This window comes from Chiroxiphia lanceolata, chromosome 5 (assembly GCF_009829145.1).
Source record: "Chiroxiphia lanceolata isolate bChiLan1 chromosome 5, bChiLan1.pri, whole genome shotgun sequence".
Lineage (NCBI taxonomy): Eukaryota > Metazoa > Chordata > Aves > Passeriformes > Pipridae > Chiroxiphia > Chiroxiphia lanceolata.
Window position 1 is genome coordinate 6,017,458 of NC_045641.1, and position 21,596 is coordinate 6,039,053.

Sequence of the window (21,596 nt, forward strand, 5' to 3'; positions counted from 1 at the left end):
TCTTTCTATATGTTGTACCCTTTGCTCTAATTTAAAAGGTAGACTTTTAATAGAAATTATAATTTTGATGCTTTGGGGGCTTATTTCAGACTTACCTCAATCACACTTTTTAGCTATAAGATGTTCTTGCTAATACATTGTAATGCAAATAGGAAAGCCTTCCAACAGAACTTTAAAAAAGCTTTACATAAAAAAAAAAATTCCTATAGCCTAGAATCTGAGTTTTGTAGCAAATAATAGACTCTAGTTTCTGTCAGAAGAGGAGCCCAAGTGCGTTGTTGGATCAAGGTGACCTTCCATGCTGCAGAAAGAGTCAGGCAGAAGATCCACTTAGTAAATGAACAGAAAAATCTGTGATGTGAAACTGGGGGAGTGGCTGAGGGTGATTTCTCTCTTATTAAGTGAAAGCAAAAAATTGAAAAGATAAGTGTAGATGAGATAACGCTGTGAAAGAAACAGAGAAGCCCCTGACTGTAGTTTCTTGCATTTCTGAAATGTTGCTGTTCTTAGCCATCTCTTTTAAAGGGTTATTTCCTGAATTTTAACTTGGCAAAGGTAGAGGATATTGATGAGCATAATCACATGGTGTTTTCCTAGAGCAGAGTTCACAGAGCAGACAGTACATGCAAGCACAGAACAGCGTAAATCTTAAAATAAAACTTGTGCAAAACAAGCATTTAATATCCTGGTAGCCTTGGCCTCACTGAGGAACGAGTTTGTGTTTTGCATTACAAAAGCTATTGCATGTTTTTAAAAACCTTCCATTTAAACTGAATTTCTTCACAGTCATTGGTAGCCTGAAAGAGAATTTATTTTATTTTTTGTTGGGATTGTGTTTTTGGGGGAGAAGAAGGAGAGGGTAGAGCATTGCTTTGTTTTCCTCAGAAGTTTCTAAAAATCATCCTAGATGTTGATGTGAAATCAGAGGGATTTATGTAGAAAGGGAGGGGTTTCCAGTGGACCAGGCTCGAAGCTTAGCACCCTAAAATGGTGACCGCAGACTGAGCTACTTGAATATTTCCATTTGGCAGCAGAGAGGTCTTTTTTAAAATGGGAACAGTCTTGAGCCTTCACAGATTTTGAGAAGAGCAGAAGTCACTGAATATGCCCTCAGGAGTCAGTGGTTCCTAAGGAGGGAATCTGACTTTTTCTGGGAGAAGAAATGCGAAATCTGCCTCTGCAGACCACCCAAGTAAGCACAAACTCTTGCTTTGCTGCCTTCTCCTTTTGGGATGGTTGAGGGACCTTCGTTTAATTCCCATGGGAGGTGGGAGGACTTCTCACAAAAGATGAGTTGATAGGTAGCGCGTTTTGACTTTGCTCTGGCTCTGTTTTCCAAATACTGATGTGGGGCAAGGGAGTGTTCTTAGATTTGAAGGAAAAGTACTCCTTTTTTGAGTCTTAAAGTCCTGTTGACTTCAGGAAACAAACACCCAACTAGGGAGGTGGAAGAAAGTACAGCTTAAGAACACTTGAGTCATGTCCAGTGGAACATTGACTGGAAGGCTTGTGTCATGCTGGGAATTGAGTTGTGGCATCTTAGGTCATGCTGGGCAAATCCACCCGATGCAGCACAGAGCTGCATTAGTTATTAGTTGAGATCCCGAACCCACAACAGCATTTGGTTGCTCCAGCAGCCCTGGATCACTGCTTCAAGTTCTTATGTTACCTCTTGAGTAGGGTATCCAGGGAGTAATACTGTAAAAAAAATATGCTTGTGTGGAGTACACACGCTAATTAATGTCTTACCTATATCTGATGATAAAATGACAAGATTTTTGGATTGAGAGACTGTGCTTCAGTTGTGGAATAACTCCAGATGAATCACATATAGCCTCTGTGCCTTTTTCCCCCTTTCTCTTTCTGCTGAGAAGAGATAGCAGCGGTAAGTACCTTGCAGTGGTGTTAGGAGAGGAATCAATTAGAGCGTGAGGAGCTCAGGCTCTGATGTGGTGTGGACAGCTTGGCTCCCTCCCTTCGGATCGTCATTCCGGCCCATGCAGTGCTTCCCTGCGTGGCACTGGGCAAACCGCCGCGTTGCCGCGCTTCATTTTCCGCTCAGAAACCTGGGCAGGAATTTTTGCTCCTTGCAGTTGCCTTGAATGGGTGTTAAAACCCAGGCAATTAATGTCACGGAGAGACTTTCGTTGTCTTCCCGCCCCACCCCATTGGCATGCAAACTTCAATTGGCAAAATGTCAACAGAAGTTATTGCCGCTGCAGATGAGATGGATAACTCTTGCTGTTAAAATAATATCTCATGTTTTGCTCAGATGTCTAATGGATTTGCTTTTTAAGCATGGGTGATATGAAATATCCCCAAGGCATTATTCCCAACAAGGTATAGAATCCCACTTAATGTCTATTTTTAGGATTGAATAGGTTCTGTAAAGCCTCATTTGTTTGAAGAGAAGATAGTTAATCACTTTGCTTTCCAAGTGATTTTGAAGAGACAATTTTTGGCCATATCTCTTGTTCTTTATCTCCACTCCGTTTGGCTCGCTTGTGTCTTGGAGTTGTTGCCATAAGTGTGGGAGGTAAGAAATGAAGGGATTAAATAAATGGAGGAGAACTGCTAACAGAGCAACACTAGCTGTTTGTACATTAGGAAGGGAATTTCTTCTAAGACATCCAACTTTTTAATTTCTATGTGAGGATACAACTTTTAAAGGAGACTGAGTGCTACAGCCTAATTAGTAAATGTACAGGAGGAACAGCGGGATGTGGGGGTGACTGTGGAAGGGATCAATAGATGAATTGTTCGTATTAGTATTATTACTTCCATTCTTATTATTATTTCTATTATTTTTAAAATTTTTAATATTATTTTAAAGCGCAGCTTAGTTTTTAGTCTCTCTAACTAATGTTTAATTTAACTTGAATTTGAACCACAGAATGTAGTGGATTGCAAATGACTGAGTTGGAAAGCTTCCAAAAGCCATTGAATTTCAGTGGTTTTAGTGTTCTCCGGTAAAAGAAACGACTTGTTTTAAGCAAGGTATATGCTTGTTTCTGTGCTCTAAATAGAAAATAATGATGTTATGCATTACTGCATGAACTATATTTGGCACCCACCAGCAATATTCATTTTCTCTTGCTTCTCTCCCTTCCTCCTTCCCTCACCCCCCCTCCCTCTCTCTCTCTCTCTCTCTCTCTCTCTCTCCAAAATATGCATATATATGTGTCTGACAGTAATCTAGGAGGCCAAGTAACTGACCACATTCTTCTACTACAAAAATTGTGTGAATACCTAACACAGCTTAAATCCCCTAAATTGGGATTTATGAAAGGATGACAGCAAACAATCTTCTAGCTATGCCATCAGTCAGGCAGTTACAGCAACTGCATTACATTTATTTGTGAGAGTCTACGTGATGGATGCACATTTGTCCTGCTTTTACCCGTGAATAAACTAAGGTAAATTACTCCAACCAATACTGGGAATCCAAAGCTCTGCCTGTGCTGGTGAAACAAGCAGGAGCATGGTGCTGGTTAGCACTTTCCTGCCTGGGCATATCTGGGGAATAACATGGGCTAGACACTGTTGCCACTAGGCACTATGGACAAGGACATCCTGTTTCGAGAAGAAGGAGAAGTATGGCTGCATAAATGCAAGCTGTGCCATGCCACTTCTTTTAAGAGCCAGAGAGCAGTCCCTTGCCTCTTTTATTCACTAGTATTTATTTGGCCTTAGAGACTGTCCCTGGTTCCCAGAGAAGTTCCCTGAAGCTGTAGCCAGATATTGACTGCGTAATTCAAGTTAGTTTGACCCTAGAGAAGTCATTCCAAACAGTTCTTTTCGATAGGAAAATACACCTCTTTCAGTTCTGGGAAACTGGTATTACTTGTGAGTCACAAGGGTTTAAAAAAGCAAAACCAGTTGGCAATGAAGTGATGTGAGAAATGTGTTTAAGAGCTTCTCTGAAAGGATCCTACAGAAAAACTGGGGAGCTAGAAGCTGAAATGAGGGGCTGGGGGGTGTGTGTAGAGGTATCTGCACATAATAATCCAGTAAAACAATGTCCTCTGAAGACACTGAAAATAATTTAATTCTCTGGTGCTTATGGACCATTTTGTCTTCTTCCCCCAGTCCTTTGGTAGGTCAATACATGCCTTCCTGACTTCCAGACTCAGTGAAGGTGCTCATGAGCCTGGCAAGTAGAGATGCGGTTTTTCCTTGGACTGCTGGTCTAATTAAACTGCACTCACTAATTGGATCAGGAGCTTGGAGAAAGGTTTGAATTCATTTCCAGACCAGAGTTAGATGAAGAACATAATTTTTTCCAGCTGGCTTTCATGCTGGTACCTCTTTAGGTGCATTTCTTCTCCTGTGCCCTCAGCCTCTCCCTGCTGCTCCTTGATATTTTCTTTCTCTTTGGTTTTTCTATTGATTTCAAAAAGTCTCTGGATTTATAATCCTTCCCCCAAGAAGAATATTAGGGTTTAATTAAGGTCTGACATCTCTTTCTCTCTCTCCCACATTCTCTCCTGACATTTTACAATTCTGAGAGGTAGAAAATATGAAAGAAGTCCCCTTTGGCTTCAACAGTGATTAATGCCAGCAAGGAGAAGTCCCAAAGTGCTAGAAATGACAAGATACGTGCAAGCTGTCATCATTTAATCCTATTACTTTCTGCTTGGTTTGGATATTACCCAAGTAACCCAAGTTCTTCAAATTTACCCTTTGCTTGGACGAAAGTTTGGCTCCATTCTGTGTTGTGTTTCCCTGCAGTGTGGTTTGTGAGAGTGACAGGTAAGGGACAAATTGAGCTGGGTCATGGCTAGAAACTTATAGCCAGGGCAGATGACAGGCAAGAGAGGAAAGGGACAGGTCTGAAAAGGGCTAAGAGCTCTAGAAATCTTCTGGTCGCTTTAAAAGGTTATAGAAAGATGATGAGAGGAATGGTAAGCAGTGAGGGTCATGTATAACATTGTCCACACACATCCCCTCAACTCTGGTGGTGTAAAGTCACATTGTACTTAACTTCAGAGGTCTTTGAGGTGGTCTTTCAGTGACATATTGAGCTGGGTGAAGGTGTGGGCAGGCTTATGTGCATTCCAAGTCCTTTCTTGCCAAATGGTTTTCTTTCCTCAAGGCATGAGGAATCACAGGAGTGAGGCACATCTGCAGTGGCAGGAGTGGAGAATAAAAGCTGCTAATGGATGTATGAAGGTGTTTTTGCAACAGACCATAAAGTAATGAGTATTCATAGTCTAATTATGTGGCTAGAGTTTCAGAGGTGCTGAGGGTACCCAAATTTCACAGACCCAACACAGCTGCAGCAAATTGAGCCCATCAGCTCCTTCATCTTCACTGAAAAGCAGCTCCTGCTTTTAATCACTAAAGTCCTCTGTAAGACTAACATGCTCACATGTTTAACAAAATACCTCTTATTAAACCAACCAATACAGACCATTTACGGTGCCAACCTCCTCCTCCTACAAACCTTGCTTCACTCACAGAAATTACTGCTCTCAGGAAGTCTTTAGCCCACCCAGAACATCTGAATGCCCATTTCTCTTCAGAAAACAGATGGAAAGCAGGTGCCCAAAAGCCTTTCCACCAAATATACTGTCAACTCCAAAAGGAAATTTAAGCAGTTGCAGGTGACTCAATGGCAACTTGGACCATGCCAGTCCCATCCTCATCCATGCCTGGAGACAGTTCTTCCCTACTCATCCTTAGAACTTCAGGGTAAAGATTACACCTGATTTGAAGCATCTCCTGACTAAACAAAACAAACCATACCTTGATCGCCTTGTGCAATGTGCAAGCACACAATAGTAATCACAGCTAATGACTCTGCTAAATGCTAGACTGCACACACCTCCTTGTTTGGTGTTTGTTTTGTATACAGAAGGTAACATCGACTGAATAACAAGGATGCCAAGTTACAGATGGGGTTGTGGAATCGTATTTGACAGCCGATTAGAGTAATCTGACAGAAATGATGACTTAATCACCACGACAGACTCCAAATTCCCAGATAGAATTCCACCCAGGTTAATCTAATTTCCTTGCAATATTTTTGCCAGAAATAGACTCTTAGCCGGCTTGTTTTCTCCCATGCAGATGTCACATGGCTTTGACAAGAATGTAAATAGGAAGCATTATTGTGGTTGAAAAGATGAGTTTGAGGCTCTAAAACTGGAGAAGGTGTGTGCCTTGAGAAGTTTTGGGTTGTTCTACTGTGGTTTTTTATCTGATGAAGTTACATACAGTGGGATGTACTCAGGAAAAAGAGGGGGAAAAAAGAAAAAGAGATAACTATTCAATTGTAATTCTAGGCCGTGGTGTGGTCCTGCTGCTGCCCTGGACATTGCCAGCAGCCAGATTCTCATTGATTTTAGGGGGATTTTCAGGATTTAATGTTTGACAACTGTTTCTTTGCCTTTTTGATTCCTGTGGACCATCAGCACCCCTGCTTGGGATGTGCCCAAGGAGATGTGGTGATCTGCTTGGCCTCTGGCTTTGGGTGGGCTCTCTCAGAGCAATGAAGCCCCTATTTTGCTGCCAGCACTGCCACAAGGCACCAGCAACCTTGGGCAACAGGCATTTGCCTGCTCTCAGTTGTAAAACAGTGGCACAGTGTGTTTTGAGACCTATGGACAGAGTGCCTGTAGGAAAGGTAGGTTGTGCTGTACTTGCTGCACAACTGTGAGCTCTATATTATATTGACAAGGAGATGTTGTTCCTTACAGCCCATACTCCAGCCTGGGTGTGATATCCCTGTGCACAGTGCTTGCCGGGGGAAGCTGCCCACGCTCAGAAAGAACTTGCCTGAGAGCTGTGTTGCTCTCTTTTTACTGTATGGTCTGAGCACAGGGTGGTGTTCAAGTCTGTAAATTATTTGCTGTGGTTATTTTTCTTACTCTTATCTATTAATTGCAACTGTGCATTCATAAATACTGTGCCCTCTTAAACAAAGATTTTTTCAAGCAAAGAAGAAAATGCTTCCTGTTGTTCTATGTGACAGCATGACATACTGAGAAACCACTTACCTTGAGATCATAAGTGATGTATAGCTGCAATAACAGGTTTCTGATAAGACATGAAATCCTTCATTTCAGTAGATGACATGATTCTAGTGAGTGGCATCTAATTTGAAACAGGTTTATATCATCTATAATCTTTTGGAGGGCCTGGGAAAGCGCAGCTATTTTATTATTTTTATAGCCTGCAGTTATACAAGGAAGATATAAAATGCACAGATTATTTTCTCTTTTGCTCATTGTAGAGTGAAAGGATAGTACCTATTTAGCTTTTGTCTCTGCCCCTTTAATTTTCTTATTCACTGCACACTTCTTTGAGAGTCATTCTTTTCTTTTCTTTTCCTTTCTTTTTTACACCTACCTTTAAATATTTTATGGGTAGAGAGCTTATAATATGTATTGTCACGGCAGTTGTCTCTAGAGGTCAGCAATGAGTTTAATAATGAGATGCGAACCAGTGACTCTGTAAAACCCATTTCAGGTTATAAATGGCATGTTTTATTGAATCTAGTGTTAAAGGTTGTTAACGTATCAATTGGTGATGGTCAGGGTTAAACAAGCTTCAACATGAGCCCTCTCATGTTAGGAAACTGTCAGGAAGGTATTTTTCCACCTTCCTCTTCCGCTGAAGCCAGGTTTGTGTATCGCATCCATTTTTTCTGGGGTGTTCTGTAGTTTAAACTCTCCAGGCCTGAGCTGGATCTTGTGTTGATTTTGCACCTATATAATTTTAAGCACAACAGCATCGCTCCTGAATTCAGCTTGCTGGTGTGAAGGGAGTTTGGACCATGAATTTTCAGCAGGAACCTTTGAAATCAAGTAGAAGCCCAGCTGAAGCATCCTGTTAAATCTTGCCTCTTGCTTCGTGAATGTACCAGATTACTGACTTAATGAACTTGGGCTAATTATATGTAACAGAAGAGGACAATTTCAGGTGCAATAAATGTGTTTGTTGGGTAACACTGATCTTTATGTTGTGACCATGGGCTGCAAAAAGAACTTCTTCACATGAATTCAGCCTAAAGTTGGCTTCTGTAGTTCAGGCAGTTTGAGAAGTTCAGAAGTGAGAGGTTTTTAACGTTGTTAGAATTGCCTTTATTCAAAATATCTCCTCTTCGGAGCATATAAATGCAGCTATAAAGAGCGATAGATTCTCTGTCTACAAAAGGCCTGAATTTGGGTTGGGTTTTTCTGTTATAATCTGCATATTCCTGAGTTTACAATACTTACCTTTCTTTACTCTATTTTTTCACCACTCCATTGCTCCTCAGAGACATCAGTAACCTTCAGTGGGCTCATGGAGCAAGTTACACTTTTTTTCTTCTTTCTCTTTTTGATTGCTCAGTGGACATACTGCATCACATTCCCATGAATTTTAAGTCTCCTACAGTGCCCAATGTATTGTTGATTTCAGGATAAATATTAAGCACTAAAGACAGAGTACGATAGAAGTTCCCTTTTTCCTATAAATTTGATCGAATAAGAGTGGCAGAAAAGTGCTGGGCTATTAAGGTCCATTTAGGAAATGAATGATTCAAAGAGAACAGAATTGTTAAAATTGAAGCAAATTTATGCATCCTGGTGACTACATCTACCTTGTGGCTTTACCTTTTCCTTAGGGCACAGTGGGGAGTTTGCAAGCAGCACAGGCAACACATTGATTTGCAGGGCCAGGGAGCATTCTGGACTTTGAGTAACATTCACAGCTATATTTTATATTTTCTAAAGAATCCAGCATCTTTTTCCCTGGAGGCTAAGTGGCTCCACCAAAAGCAATACAGATTTGGGTTTCTGTGCTGCTTTGAAAGCACATTTGATATGAGGGCATGGATGTTCTCTCCTGCTCAGCTGTTTTTGTTTCCCAAAGTTTGTCATAATAGTCTTTTATTAAAAAAATGGAATTGCCTCTGACATTTTTAGGCAATACTCAGCTCTGCTGCACTGAAAAATGATAAAAAAGCAGATAGAGCATACATTTATTTATCTGCTCACGTGAATTGGTAAGGAATTGCTGAGGAGAGAAAAAGCAGTGGCCCTGCTGCTGCCGGAAGGTTTGTGCAGTCAAATCCCAGCAACTATGCAGAGCCTATGAAAGAAAATAAAAGTGGGGTTTTTTGCAAGCTTAAAAATTTCCTACATTGAATATCAATGTGAGGTCAGTTCTGAAGGCTTTTGAGAACCTGTAACAAAATTTCCCACCAGAGTACACCAGAGTGACTACATGGCTGGCTATAACCAATGTCCATGGAAAAGCCGCACACTCTGATCAGAGGGAGCTCAACTGTTGTGGTATTGCTATTCCTGAAAGAACAAAAGCACCATTTGTAAAAATTTTGTCGGAGTTATCAACAATTCAGTGTGGGAGCAGCATCATGTAGTAGAGAAAGCTGAGGATACAGCATTAGGATGCTGTGAGATGTTCAGCACGGAACGCTGCACACGGGGGTAGATTTCCTTTGCAGTAGGAGGGACATGAATGGAGGAAGAGACTGAAAAGGAAAAAGGATTAGGAGTTTTTATGGAAGCCAGAATTGTTCCACGTTGTGGTGGAAGCTTAATGAATGATGTATAATGTATCCTAAAACAAAAAGATTAAATACTGAACAGTTATAGGAAGCTATTGTAAGAAGCAAGATTCTCTTCCTCTTCAGTCCTGAAAGAATCAGCATGCTTTTTTTAATTACAAGCAAAGTTCATTTGTCAAACTCAAGTCCTCTGAGTACGTTTTAAATGCTTGCTAGTTCTTAAATTACTTGAAAATTCCATCTTGGTTTTGGCAGTGGTTGAGCTCGAGGAAAAAAAAAAGTTGGTTAAACAGAAACCAAGCATGCCATAAACTAATGAGAGCTGTAACTTTAGAGGTCTTCTGAAACTAGATACAGCAAATTAAAGATTTATAGAAGTCCTGTGGGCCCAGTGATCTATTTTTTTTTAATCTTCCTGGTTATAAAATGTTCCTTTACGATTTTATTTTTTCTTAAAAGCTTGTAATACAGCGTTATTTTGAATTTATATAATTAAACATGATTCTTGATTTTTTATGACTATCCAACCTGCCTTACTCTCTTTCATTTTTGTTTCTAGATGCATCATCCTATTCAGATGAAACCCGCAGATAGTGAAAAGTCAAATGGTACGTGTTTAATTTATTTTTACTTAATTGTGACTCTCTCTAAACTAAATCAAACACAACATTGTGAGAGGTTTTGCTTTAGTCCTTGTGTGGTGAAAATTATATGAGGTAGTTTCCCTCCACCTGATGTTGTTGGGGAAGGTATTGAGCTGCTCTGAACTCCCTTTTATCTTCTGCTTTAAGGAAAGAAGGAAATGTTCTCAAAAAGGGTCTTCCTTGTACCTCCTGTATGTCACGACCCACCTCACTGCATACATCTCTTCCTTGGTTTCTCCTGACAGCAAGGTGATGTGGGAGTGCCTGATATTAATAAGATGGAGATGAAATTTTAATGGTGAAATTTAAAAATAAAGGAAACAAAAAAACATTCCTGTGTTAACAAACTGTGTAAGCAGATGATCAGCCTTAAACATTTGCCTAAACTACCTTTTTATAGAATGATGCTGTTCTGAATCTGAGCCAAATTTAGGTTTTAATCATATGCTTCATTATGAACTGGGAAACCCACTTTGCAGCTCTCTGTATACTTATTCCTCTCAACGATTGAAAAATGAATGCTATAAAGACAGTAATATCCATTTGGAATACCAGGGTACTGCCTAAGTGGATGTATATGACATGCAAAACAGACAGCATTCTAAATCTATTAAACATGCCAGGTTTATATATTCAAGGAAATAAGATAATCGAATGGTAGCGCAACCTGGCTGGGTGTGATTCTTTAAAAATATATACATGTGTATATTTTACCCCTTGATTTGTTCCTGTAATTTTCTAAAATATATGTTAAAGATATCATCTGCCTTCTTAGATTGCAAGAGCTTCATTTTCCCATAAGGCCCACATAATCAGAGCTGGTTCCTCCAACAGGCATCTTTGCACCTCATTAATTAGTAATCAGGGCAGAAGCCGTGCACTTAGAGATCTACATACCTGCAAATGTAAATTATGATTGGGCTCTAAATCTCTCTGCAAGGCTTTTTTTAAGGCTTCTTTTTTAGCTAATTGTAGTGCAACCCTTTTTCGGGCTCCTCCAAGGATTAGGAAGTTTGGAATGAAATTAAAACTTCACATTATGCTAGGTTTCCCATTATAACAACTTTCCAAACAAAAGTGGCCATGAGCACAGGAAATATGAGCCCTTACCCATTTGTAAGGGAGGGGTGTTCTCTCTCTTAGGTTAGAATTAGGATCATCAAAATCTGACTTCTGGCCTTGCGCAGGGACAGTCCCAAAAATTACACCATGTGCCTGAGAGTGTTGTTCAAATGCTCACTGAGCTTTGATGGGCTTGGTGCCATGAACACTTCCCTGGGGATCCTGATCCAATGCACACTCCCACCCTCTGGGCGAAGAACCTTTTCCTGATAGGTTTTAGCAGTGATTTCTTGCTGTTTTCGAATGCTCAGAATAGAGGCCACGGCACCAGCATGGGCAGAAGGACTGAACATTTCAGGGCCCACTGCAGTCCAGGAGAATGTTGCTGTTTGAATCCAAACTCCAGTCCATGGTATTTAGTGCTAGAAGTGGGTACAATTATCCCTTAGGCACAGGAACACTGGCCTGAACCCTCTCAACTAAGTGTGGCCTCTATGAGTTCTTCTTTCAAAGACAAATTTCACCTCAATTTCCTAAGTAAATTGGAAAAATAAGAGGCAATGGGCCAAAATTGACTCCCAGTGAGTTACTTGTTCATTGTCTGAAGTGTTTCTTTCTAAAGGAGATTGAACATATTGGCAAAACGCTATGGGGAATTGTGCAAATTCTGTCTTACTCTGCAAGTAGCACCTGCTTGAAAAGCAGGGTACATTAGCTCCTGGCTGCTGCTGTTAGTCCAGGGTTATCTGCATGAAACTCCTGTCTGCACTGTGGGAATACTCTCTTATTTTCTGGCACCTACTCCAAGCATGAAAATCATGAGGGATTGTGTTTTTTCCTTTTTTTTTTCTTGCCTTTTTTGTATTTTGGGGAAAACAAATTGTCAGATCAGAGGTTCCAATTGTCAAATTAAAAACCTTTTTAAATTTAGACTCCTAGAGGGTGTAGGAACTTCTGATAGGCATGTTCTAGGGGTGGTGAACTATTTTTTTTTTAATTGACTGGAGAAACAGAAGGCAAGCTGATACTGCAGTGATGCAGTATTTCTGCTCCTCAGAAAGACAGGGAGTAGGCGTGGGGTCCATGGAGTAGGTAACAGTTTGCAAGCAGCTTGGAGATCTAGAAAGAGAAAGAACAGCAGCATGGGGGATGTAGGGGCTTGTTTGGCACGTGTTTTCCATATGCCTCAGGCTATCCATCTGAGGAGGTATATTATCCATGCAACAGCAAATTGTAAACTGTACCTCTTCAACCAGATTGGTAAGTTCAAAGGGGAAAAGAAAGAAGACATGCCAAGGCATCTTGGTTTTCATGATCTGTAGTGTTTGAGCTTTTGAGGAATGCTTGAAACCGTTTGATTTCTGAGTCATGGGAGGATCCCAGTACATTTTGTAGGCAAAGTGGTGTTACTCCATTTTCAAAGAGGTTAATAAAATTCTCTTGGTCAAAATTTCCAGATATCTTGTAGACAGATATGCAGGAGAAGTTAAACACTCACTACAATTCTTCTGAGCTTGTACATGTTTGTGAAGGATTGATAGACCTGTTCAAGTTCCACAGGGAGGAGGAATAGGTCCTCTCATTCGACTTACAGAGGTTTCCAAAGAACGGTATTTCCTGTGTGATATGTCCCCTCCCTATATTGAGTCCCTTGCTAAAAAGGTTTGAATGAGCATCCAAGCCAGAGAATACCAGGATGAAATGCTCCTCCTTCTCCATCACTCTTCCTGTCCTTAGATATGTTCGTCACTGTCCCTTAGCACCAAGGACCGAGCTCACCTCATGGAAACTGGGAGATGGGTATGGAAGAGACACCTCCTGCCCACACGTTACTAACATAGACCGGGTTGCTCAGAGCCCCGTCCAACCTGGCCTTGAACACTTCCAGGGATGGGGCAGCCACATCTTCTCTGGGATACCTCTCCCAGTGATTCCTTCCCTGCGTACAACACGTCTGAGTCGTTTCTCTGCTCGTGCAGATGAAGCAAAGCTTAATTTCTTCCATCAACCTTTTAGCAGCTAGAGTTGATGGGGCAAGACTTGCCTTTAGATCTAATTAATTTGTCTACCCAGGAGTATTCTGAAAAGCTTCTTATTGTTGAGAAATGTGACACCTCTGAAAGATTTTCAGATGATGAATTTTGTAGTGTGTCCTGGTCTAATCACCCAGTAGGTCTAGTCTGACCACCTCTGTGCTAGATGGTTGTTTTAATCTATCTACAAAATTTTCTTTAAGGATTATCTTCCAGAAAGCATGAGTCTGACTTTGAAGGCTCCAACCATTACTAGATTAATCTTAACTGTTAATCACTCACAGTATTATCCTTTAAGAGCATTTTTCCCTTTTTAAACAAAGGAGGTTCCTGCACTCTAATGCCAAAGAACACATGAACACCTGCTTGACTCTGAGTTATCTGTGACCATTAACATGCTACAATTTGGCAAATACTAATGTGTCTTGGATCTGGATTTGAACACAGTCAGTAACTTTCAGGCACATATCCCACGGACGGTATGCTCCAAGTGGATCAAAGTATCACCACTTCAAGGAAAGTGACTAATTCTCTGTTTTAAAAAAAATTAAAAAAGGAGGGAGGAGGGTAGCTGAGAAATCTTATAATTTATTTTATTTATTTTATTAGTGAAAAGTTAAAAAATAATTTTGAAATTCTAAGTGGCACAACTTTGCCGATTTGGAGGGAGTAATTAAATGCCATATGTTAGCACTAACACATAGAAAAGTTGATAATTAATGCAGGCAGCTCCAGATCCAGGTGTGATTTTGACAGATTGTATGCAAGGGGTTTTCACAGGCTTACAGATAGAGATAAAAAGTCTGGTTTCCCCTCTTCCCTTCTGTCTGGGAAAAGAAACCAAAAGAACCTACAAAAGCCACCATTCATACATAATTACCTGTTTATTGATTTGCTCAAAAGAGAAGACAACTTCAGAGAAGAATGGGGAGGAAATGCACTCATTATCTTAGTGGACTCCTCAGAAATGCATAACAGAGGGTTATAATTTTAATTTTCAGAATTTTGGGGGTTTAGAAGAGAGAAAATGTTTGTCGAATCTTTAGGGAGATTTCCCATGATTATTACAGGGTTTAATTCTTTTATAGCATTCAGAAAATAATCTCTACTGCTCTGTTCTCCTGGGTTAGCACAAGCGATCTAATACAACCTGCAAGAAATGCTCATTACTGAAGCAAATTGAGTAAAGCTAAAAAAATTAGGCCCTCAGATGTTATTCTGCATGTTGGATGCAGTGCTGTCAGAAGACAGGAGGCTCAGTTTGAAAAAAAGTCCGCCCCCAGCATAGAGAGACTTCATCTCATATAACCTTGGATGCTAATGCAGCGTTCTGGGCTCAAACACGGTGCCCGGCACCCGTGCTAGTGATGGCAGAAGCGAGTCTTGATGGAGTTATGAGAGCAACTCATCTCATTTTAAAACAGGTATTCGCACCTCATCACACGGGGTTTCCTGCATTCTGGGAAACCCCACCCCAAATCCGCAGGCTTAGCACTGGATGTGTCACTCCAACTGCCCTGGCAGCACAGCTAACCTGTGTTTGTAATATGTTGGGATGGATTAAAGGTGAACCCCATAATGTGTTAATCAAGATGCTGTGTAGTTTCGCACCTTCCTTCCTGTGACTAGAACTTCAGGTCTTGTTTACTGTGGCCTTCTGGCTGCTTCTGCTCCATCAAGGAGAGGTACTCAGCCACCCCGTCCTACCAGCTGCTTCCAAATGGTTGTATCTACTTCCTTCCCACACAGCGGTGCAAAATAGTCAGAAAGTTCAAATAAGCCTATGAGCAAGGTTCAGAAATAATGATGTCAAACACTCGCCAAAAAAACATTTGATTTTTATGGATTTTGAATTATTGAAACCTACCCCAAATGTGGGAGAGAGAGTTAACAAGCAGCAGTGAAATGCTTTAGAGATATGTGCACACAGGTGCTGATCCTTGTGCATTGTTATCCTCCCCACCCCAGCATTCCTCTTATCTGCTCTCATTGCCCAAAGCACTTGCAGCTCCCAAGCTTTGTTCAGTCCCTCAAAGCTCATTTATTCCTCCTGTCCCTGCAGCTGGAGCTCAGGACATCTAGTGTTATCAGGATGACCAAGATTTGGGGGTTGGCCGGAAGGTAACAGCCCTATCTACTGTCAGTAGCAGGGGATAGAGTCCCATGGCACAGCCCATCCCATATTGCTGAGAGAGGTGAGATCAGTCACTCTTTGGACGAGCTGATCTCTTGGCTGTAATTAGGTGAGACAGGTTTAGAGTGCCATCCTTTCCCCAACTAGCAGCACGTAGCACCTGTCCTGACCTCAACACTTGGCTGGATCACGTGTTTAATGTTGGGCTCCTCATTTTACAGTCCATGGGAGCAAGCCAACACGCACAGGAAAATGCTCAGGCTTCCCAGATCCAAAGTTTGCTAACCTCTAACCCCTCTTGACCCACACTTCTTGCAGCCCATTGTCTATTTGATTCTCAAACCTTGTCTGCCTGACAGGTAAGAATTCATTTCAGAAAGAGAGAAGTGGCTGACCAAAAATGCAGAAACAGATCCTGGCAGTCAGTCTTATCGAGGTGGAAAAGCATTCCTTTCTCTGTGTGAGAATATATCGTTAAAAACTCTTTCAGCCTAATAATATCAGATGTTCTATCAGATGGAGTGAAAACATGTAATTATGATCTTGACAATTGTCACTTTAAATGTTTTTTATGCTGGGCCCCTAGCCAAAAAAAGAATAGCAATTTTCTTAAGCTTCAACACTGATCAGCACTGACTAATGGCCCTGAATGCAGAGCACGTCATCATATCAATATGTTTTCTGTACTCTGAGCATTCTCATGAAATCTGCATTTTTAAGATGTACAGTACACAGGAGCTGGATGTTTAATTTACTATAAAATCACCCTCAAGCAGCAAACCTGCAAATCATGTTAGTTAAATGGCATATTATAGGTTACCAGCGAAACCAAAGGAGGCTGGTGGGGAGTTTGTTGCCTGCTACTTCTTTGGAAAATTAAAGCCTTCTGTTGCATCTCGTATCTCGTTTCTTTCGGATCTCCTGTGAATCTCTTGGTTTGAGTCTTTGTCCTGGCACCAAAGCAGGACCCAAGGGACCATCCTTTGGATGCTGAAGTAGGCATTTGTTCAACTTAGCCAGCAGCTGTTTTTAAAAGAGGGTTGGAACCTAGTCACCCTTAGGGTAGACCTGCACACTGTATTCAAGCCTAAAATCAACCCAAGTTTAAACTGGCTGGTACTAGCTGACACACAGACAGAAATTAAGAGGTTCATAACACAGAGCAGAAGGCAATGCTTGGACCTGTGCTTGGCACCAAGGCTTCCTCCAGCCTGACCTTGGTCTCTGGTGTGGAAAAACTCAGCCCAGCTGGGTCCTGTGTCTCAAAACCTCTCCTGAACCCTGCCGATAGTCTTTGGCTGTTGTTGAGGGGACAAGCTGGTCAGGGAACTTCCTCAAAAAGATTGCTCAATGCAGTATAGGAATTGTAAAAAGCCAAGTTACAGGCATCCTTTCACCAGCAGAAGTGGCTGCCTAGACTCCTCTTGTAGCTGTGAGCAAGGCAATTCAGTTTTCCCATCCTTAAAATAATTATTAGCAGCATCAAGGTCAGTTATGTATTATGAATCAGATGTAAAGCTTCATAATAAGACATAAATATATACATATAAAAATATCCCAACTTGTTGGTCTTATTTGCAATCACGCATATTCAGCTCCTGATCTGTACATAACTGGCTCATCCCGTGCATTCATCATTTTTTTAACCCTTTCTGGAGGGTTCACCTGCATGTGGAACCTCAATATAATGTGTGAATGAAAATGTTCAGTCTTGAGGAATCTCTACTGAGAAAAACGTCTTCCCCTGGGTATTAAATTCACGCCAATTTTCTTGCAAGCTTTTAGAGTGAGAAGCTGGGGTTACAGGGGCTGGTTCTCTGTTTTGGAATTCTGAAAAATGCACAGTTTGGTGCTTGCTTGCATAAAAGCTACAAATACTTTTTAAGTCAGCAATTTAAGGAGAAAATTACTTCAAACACTTCTCATGATCAATAAACATGAACCTCTTCTTGTTATTCTTGAAATTATTAAATGCACTGAAAGTGTTGAAGTATAACACAAATAAAATCCTAGAAAAAATGGACGCAGTTCCTTCTTCCTCAGCTGCAATTTATTCCATTTGACAAACTCATACTAATACAAGAGACAGAGTTGGAGAGCAAGGGAGGATTCATTATTTTTTTTTTGTAAGCCCAGAAATGAAAATACTCGTTACAAAAATAATTGCACAATAATAGAAATAAGTAAGTGCAGTGCAGACTCTCTGGAGAAAAGCTTTCCTTCTCTCTTTGCTTCCCCACAACCCTGACAGTCTGCTCATTAACAGGGAATTGGATTTACATGCCATTTCCAGAGAAGAAGAAAGCACTGGTGTATGTACTGTATAATAAGCACTTTAGATTTTTGGTTTAATATAGATGGTGGGTGCGTTAACATTTTTAAGTCTTTCCAGAGTGAATTAAGTTTCTGATGACCTCTTCATTTTGACAAAAGTCCCCAGCTTTAGACCTGTAAATTTGAATTCGATTAACAGGACTGTGTGCCATCCTGCTGCAGCAGTCCAGCTTGTGTGGTTTTGGTGACAGTGCAGGCAGGAAATAATCTACCAATACTTCAGGTAAAGCACCTTTTTCATGGGTATTTTTTACAAACTCAGCATCATTATGAATCCGAGGGTCTTCAAGTGATGTCCCAGAATATGCCTGTGTCCTCCTGAAGGGAGAGGGCTGTGGCAGTCTGAAAAAAAAAAAAAACCAGCAGGAAGATTTAATGCATTCTTTTTCCAGAGCAGTCAGTGCACATCTGCCTTTCCAGTGCTGTGCGTTAAGTTGGCAGAAATTGAAAGCTCAGATAGGAGCTGCCCCTCTCAAAACATTTGTCAGGAATATTTTTCATCAGCTTGTATCATTACACACAAATCCCTTCTTCACCCTCACCCCATCTGATTTCTTTCACACATGGGGGGTGGTGGTGAGGGAATTTATCTGAATTAGAATCCATGCAAGATATCTTTAAAAGTCCCTCTAGCAGAGGATGCTTTCCTTTTAGAAGCCGTTATGGGGAGGTGTATGCAGAGTGACTAAGACAGCCAATTAATATGTTATATAAACAGCAAGGCACCACTAGAAAAAGTGAGAGAGAGAAAGAAAAACGAGATATTTGGGGTGGGAGTGGAGGGGGGAAGGGAGGTTGTAAGTATAAAGTGTTTGCCTTAGGACTTGTCTTCAGTTACAGAGCCAGACTCACATGACTGGAGCTTGGTTTGATGTGGTAATGAAGCATTGATCACAGGAAAAAGATGAAAATGGCCTTTGCTCATTCATTATTTTTATCTTCTAGCTGTGGAAGACAGAAAATTGTTCATAGGAATGGTTTCGAAGAGTGTATGAGAATGATATCAGGGTGGATGTTTTTCCTCCGTTCGGCCAGATAGAAGAATGCCGAATCCTTCGGGGACCGGATGGGCTGAGCAGAGGTGAGTGTGCAGCCTGTAAAGTCTCTTTCCTTAAGTGCTAATTGGGAGCTATATGTCACAGCCAAGGTAGGCAGAGCCGCTGTCTGCAGCGAGAGGTTATGCTGTAATACGTCCCACGTGATGAAGTTATCCACATGAACTTTTCACAGTGACTGAAATTATCACCTTTTATTTCCAGTGTCAGAAAGGTCTCGGTGCCAACGTATTAACTTGTGTATCACCCTTTTGTTCAGCTGGAAAGGTTCCTTTGCACCCTGAGAAAACACCCTCAGTTTTCTGCTCTCACAAAATCAAAGTTGCTTCCCTGACCCCATTTCTGCTTTGTAGCACAAGGCCAAAATAAAAAGAAAAAAAAGGCAGGACTGTAAATGACCGCTTAAAGGTCATGGGAACTGGCCCACGTTGTAGCACCATCTCTCTCCTCCATTCCTGTGTTTTCTGTAACTGTATGCAAAACATAGGTCTGCTGTAACTGAGAAACAGAGAGGTTAGCTTGAACTTGAGAGCTTTGTCTGGACCAGAGTTTGTAAAAAGAAATTTCAAATCTTGTGCCTCTACCACAACTCAAAAACCAGGGGACATGTGTTAAGCAGCACCATCAAGAGTGGTCAAGTGGGCGACCTGAACTTGGAAACGAAATGCAGCACAGACTTCAATAGCCAGTGATCCCTTTTGAGTGCAAAAGTGCCTTTTGGGGAAAGGCCTTCTGAAAACATATTGAAAAGAAAAATAAACCTATATTGATGACCCAGAGTGCATATTAACTCCACGGTATATGGACCTGAATTTATTCTCAGACCGTGAACCTTCTCAAAATGTCAGTGCCAGAGTTGCTGAGTGGAAAAGAAAATAGGGATAGTCCCATCTGTCAGTGCAGAAGGATGCTGTGGTACCTGCCATAGTCATTTAATGGCACAGGGCATAAAGTAATTTTAAGTGTGGAGCTGTGAAAAACATCACTTCTATAGAAAAAAAAAATAGAAAGCACAGTTTATGCATTTTATTACATTTTCAAAAGGCACAGAAAAAAACAATAGCACCCATTTTGCATATAGACGTGGATATAGATTTAGAATTCTTTCTTTGTTTTTGGATTTACATGTTTCCAGTAGGCTATAGGATCCACAGTATTTGTGCATGGGTTGTTTTGTTTTGTTTTGCCCAGTTTCTTTAAAATACCTATAAATTTCAGCAAGGGAAGTGCAAGTATTCATATATTTCATGACACTGTTTGAAAGCACTTACTGTGCTAATAAGGACTTGTTGCAAAGACGCTCTGGCAATAAATAGAGTCTCAAGAAAATTATGCACTTACATTTATGCTTTGTGATCCCCAGACTTTTGGGGCTGGGATGCAGGAGTCCCTTCAGGCAAGAAGAGCCTCACAATGCTGGCTTTTGCCTTGGGGAAGATTAGAGGAGGGGTCTGAGGTTGGTTCTTGCAGCTCAGTAAGGAATGTTTACTGATGGAGTCGGGTCAAGCCGTTGTCTTTCTAAACCCAACACTGTGGCAAAATAAGTATTTCTGATTTTCACTGATTTCATTGTGTAAGTAGCACAGGGAAGGGGTGATGGAAGACACAAGTGGGAAAGGAGCTAATTAACTGCTGAAATAACAAGATCTGCGCATCAGATGTTTTGAGCCCCAAAAAAGATTTAATTGACTTGTCAGCATCACCCAACAAAGAAATAGATCTTTCCTGGGATCCACAAAAATCCCACTGCACACTTGCTTTTATTCAACACACTTTGAGTATAGCAGGAGCACAGAAAAGCTAATTATGAAATCCAACAGAGTAAGTGAGGTTGGTGGGGTAGTTTTGTTCTGCCATGAATAGCAATCTCACAGCAATCAGAAGCTGAGATTCCTAAGCTGTGCAGGGCAGTGTCCTCTGCTGGCCAGCACAGCTGTAGAGTTAATGTGCTGTTCTCTCCTGCTGGAGACTGAAGATCTCAGTCCAGGTAGGTCACACACCAGTAATCGTAGCAGAGCTGTATCCTCTCTGCCACTCGGGTTCATTTCAGTCACAATCACGACTGATATTCTATCATGCCCTCATGCATCATGCCTTGTTAAACTCAAATTGCTTTCTACACACCCATGTTCACACTTGAAAATGAGTTCAGCTGCGCCAACCAGGTTTTCAGGCAGATTTTTATCGGCTTCACAAAACCACTACTCCATGAGCAAAGGCAAAGTGTTGGGAAAATGGTTGGTATCGCAGTTGAAATGAAAAGTGCTGAGGGAGATCTGCAGAGGAGGGAGCTTGACTGAAAAACTACAAGGTGAAAAACTGCTTCACTAAAGCAAGAGGGAGAATTTATGCAGTTAAATCTTTGTAAAGAGTTCCAATCCTTAATAAGTTTTAATTCATGTTTCCATTTCCAAGATGTTAATTCCCTTTGCCACAAACAGTATTTGTTTTCCCAGCACCGATCTGGATGTGCTTCCCCCCTAGACACAGAGAGGTGAATAAAAAATAGTCACTGTCTTAGGGAAACACCGACCCTGCCATGCCAAAGCCTTTGGGGACTCAGTTCTCACAGCAGTGAGATGGAAATGTGGTCCAGTAAACTCCATTTGGCATCTCTTTTCAATTGCATAACAAGTGCACATCATGGGATCTCTGGATGAAAAGGGCTTGAAAAGTATCTTCTTGGTATTTGTGCCAGCTTTTGAGCTTTGTTAAAGGGTTCAGGCAAATAATCTGCATTACCAGCAGATAGTTGCAAGGAATAGCTCCAGGTTACACTGCTCAGTAGAGCAGTTTTGGTTTGGGCCGGGTTGTTTG

At 41.1% G+C, this 21,596-nt stretch overlaps 1 protein-coding gene across 1 annotated transcript in view; it reads left to right on the top strand.

Moving 5' to 3' along the window:
• Positions 1–21,596, top strand: part of CELF2 (CUGBP Elav-like family member 2) — a 374,279-nt gene that overhangs the window by 286,235 nt on the left and 66,448 nt on the right. Inside the window, 3 exon segments of the mRNA XM_032689527.1 lie at positions 10,077–10,125; positions 18,670–18,715; positions 18,717–18,805. Of these exon segments, the coding sequence (XP_032545418.1) occupies positions 10,077–10,125; positions 18,670–18,715; positions 18,717–18,805 (184 nt within the window).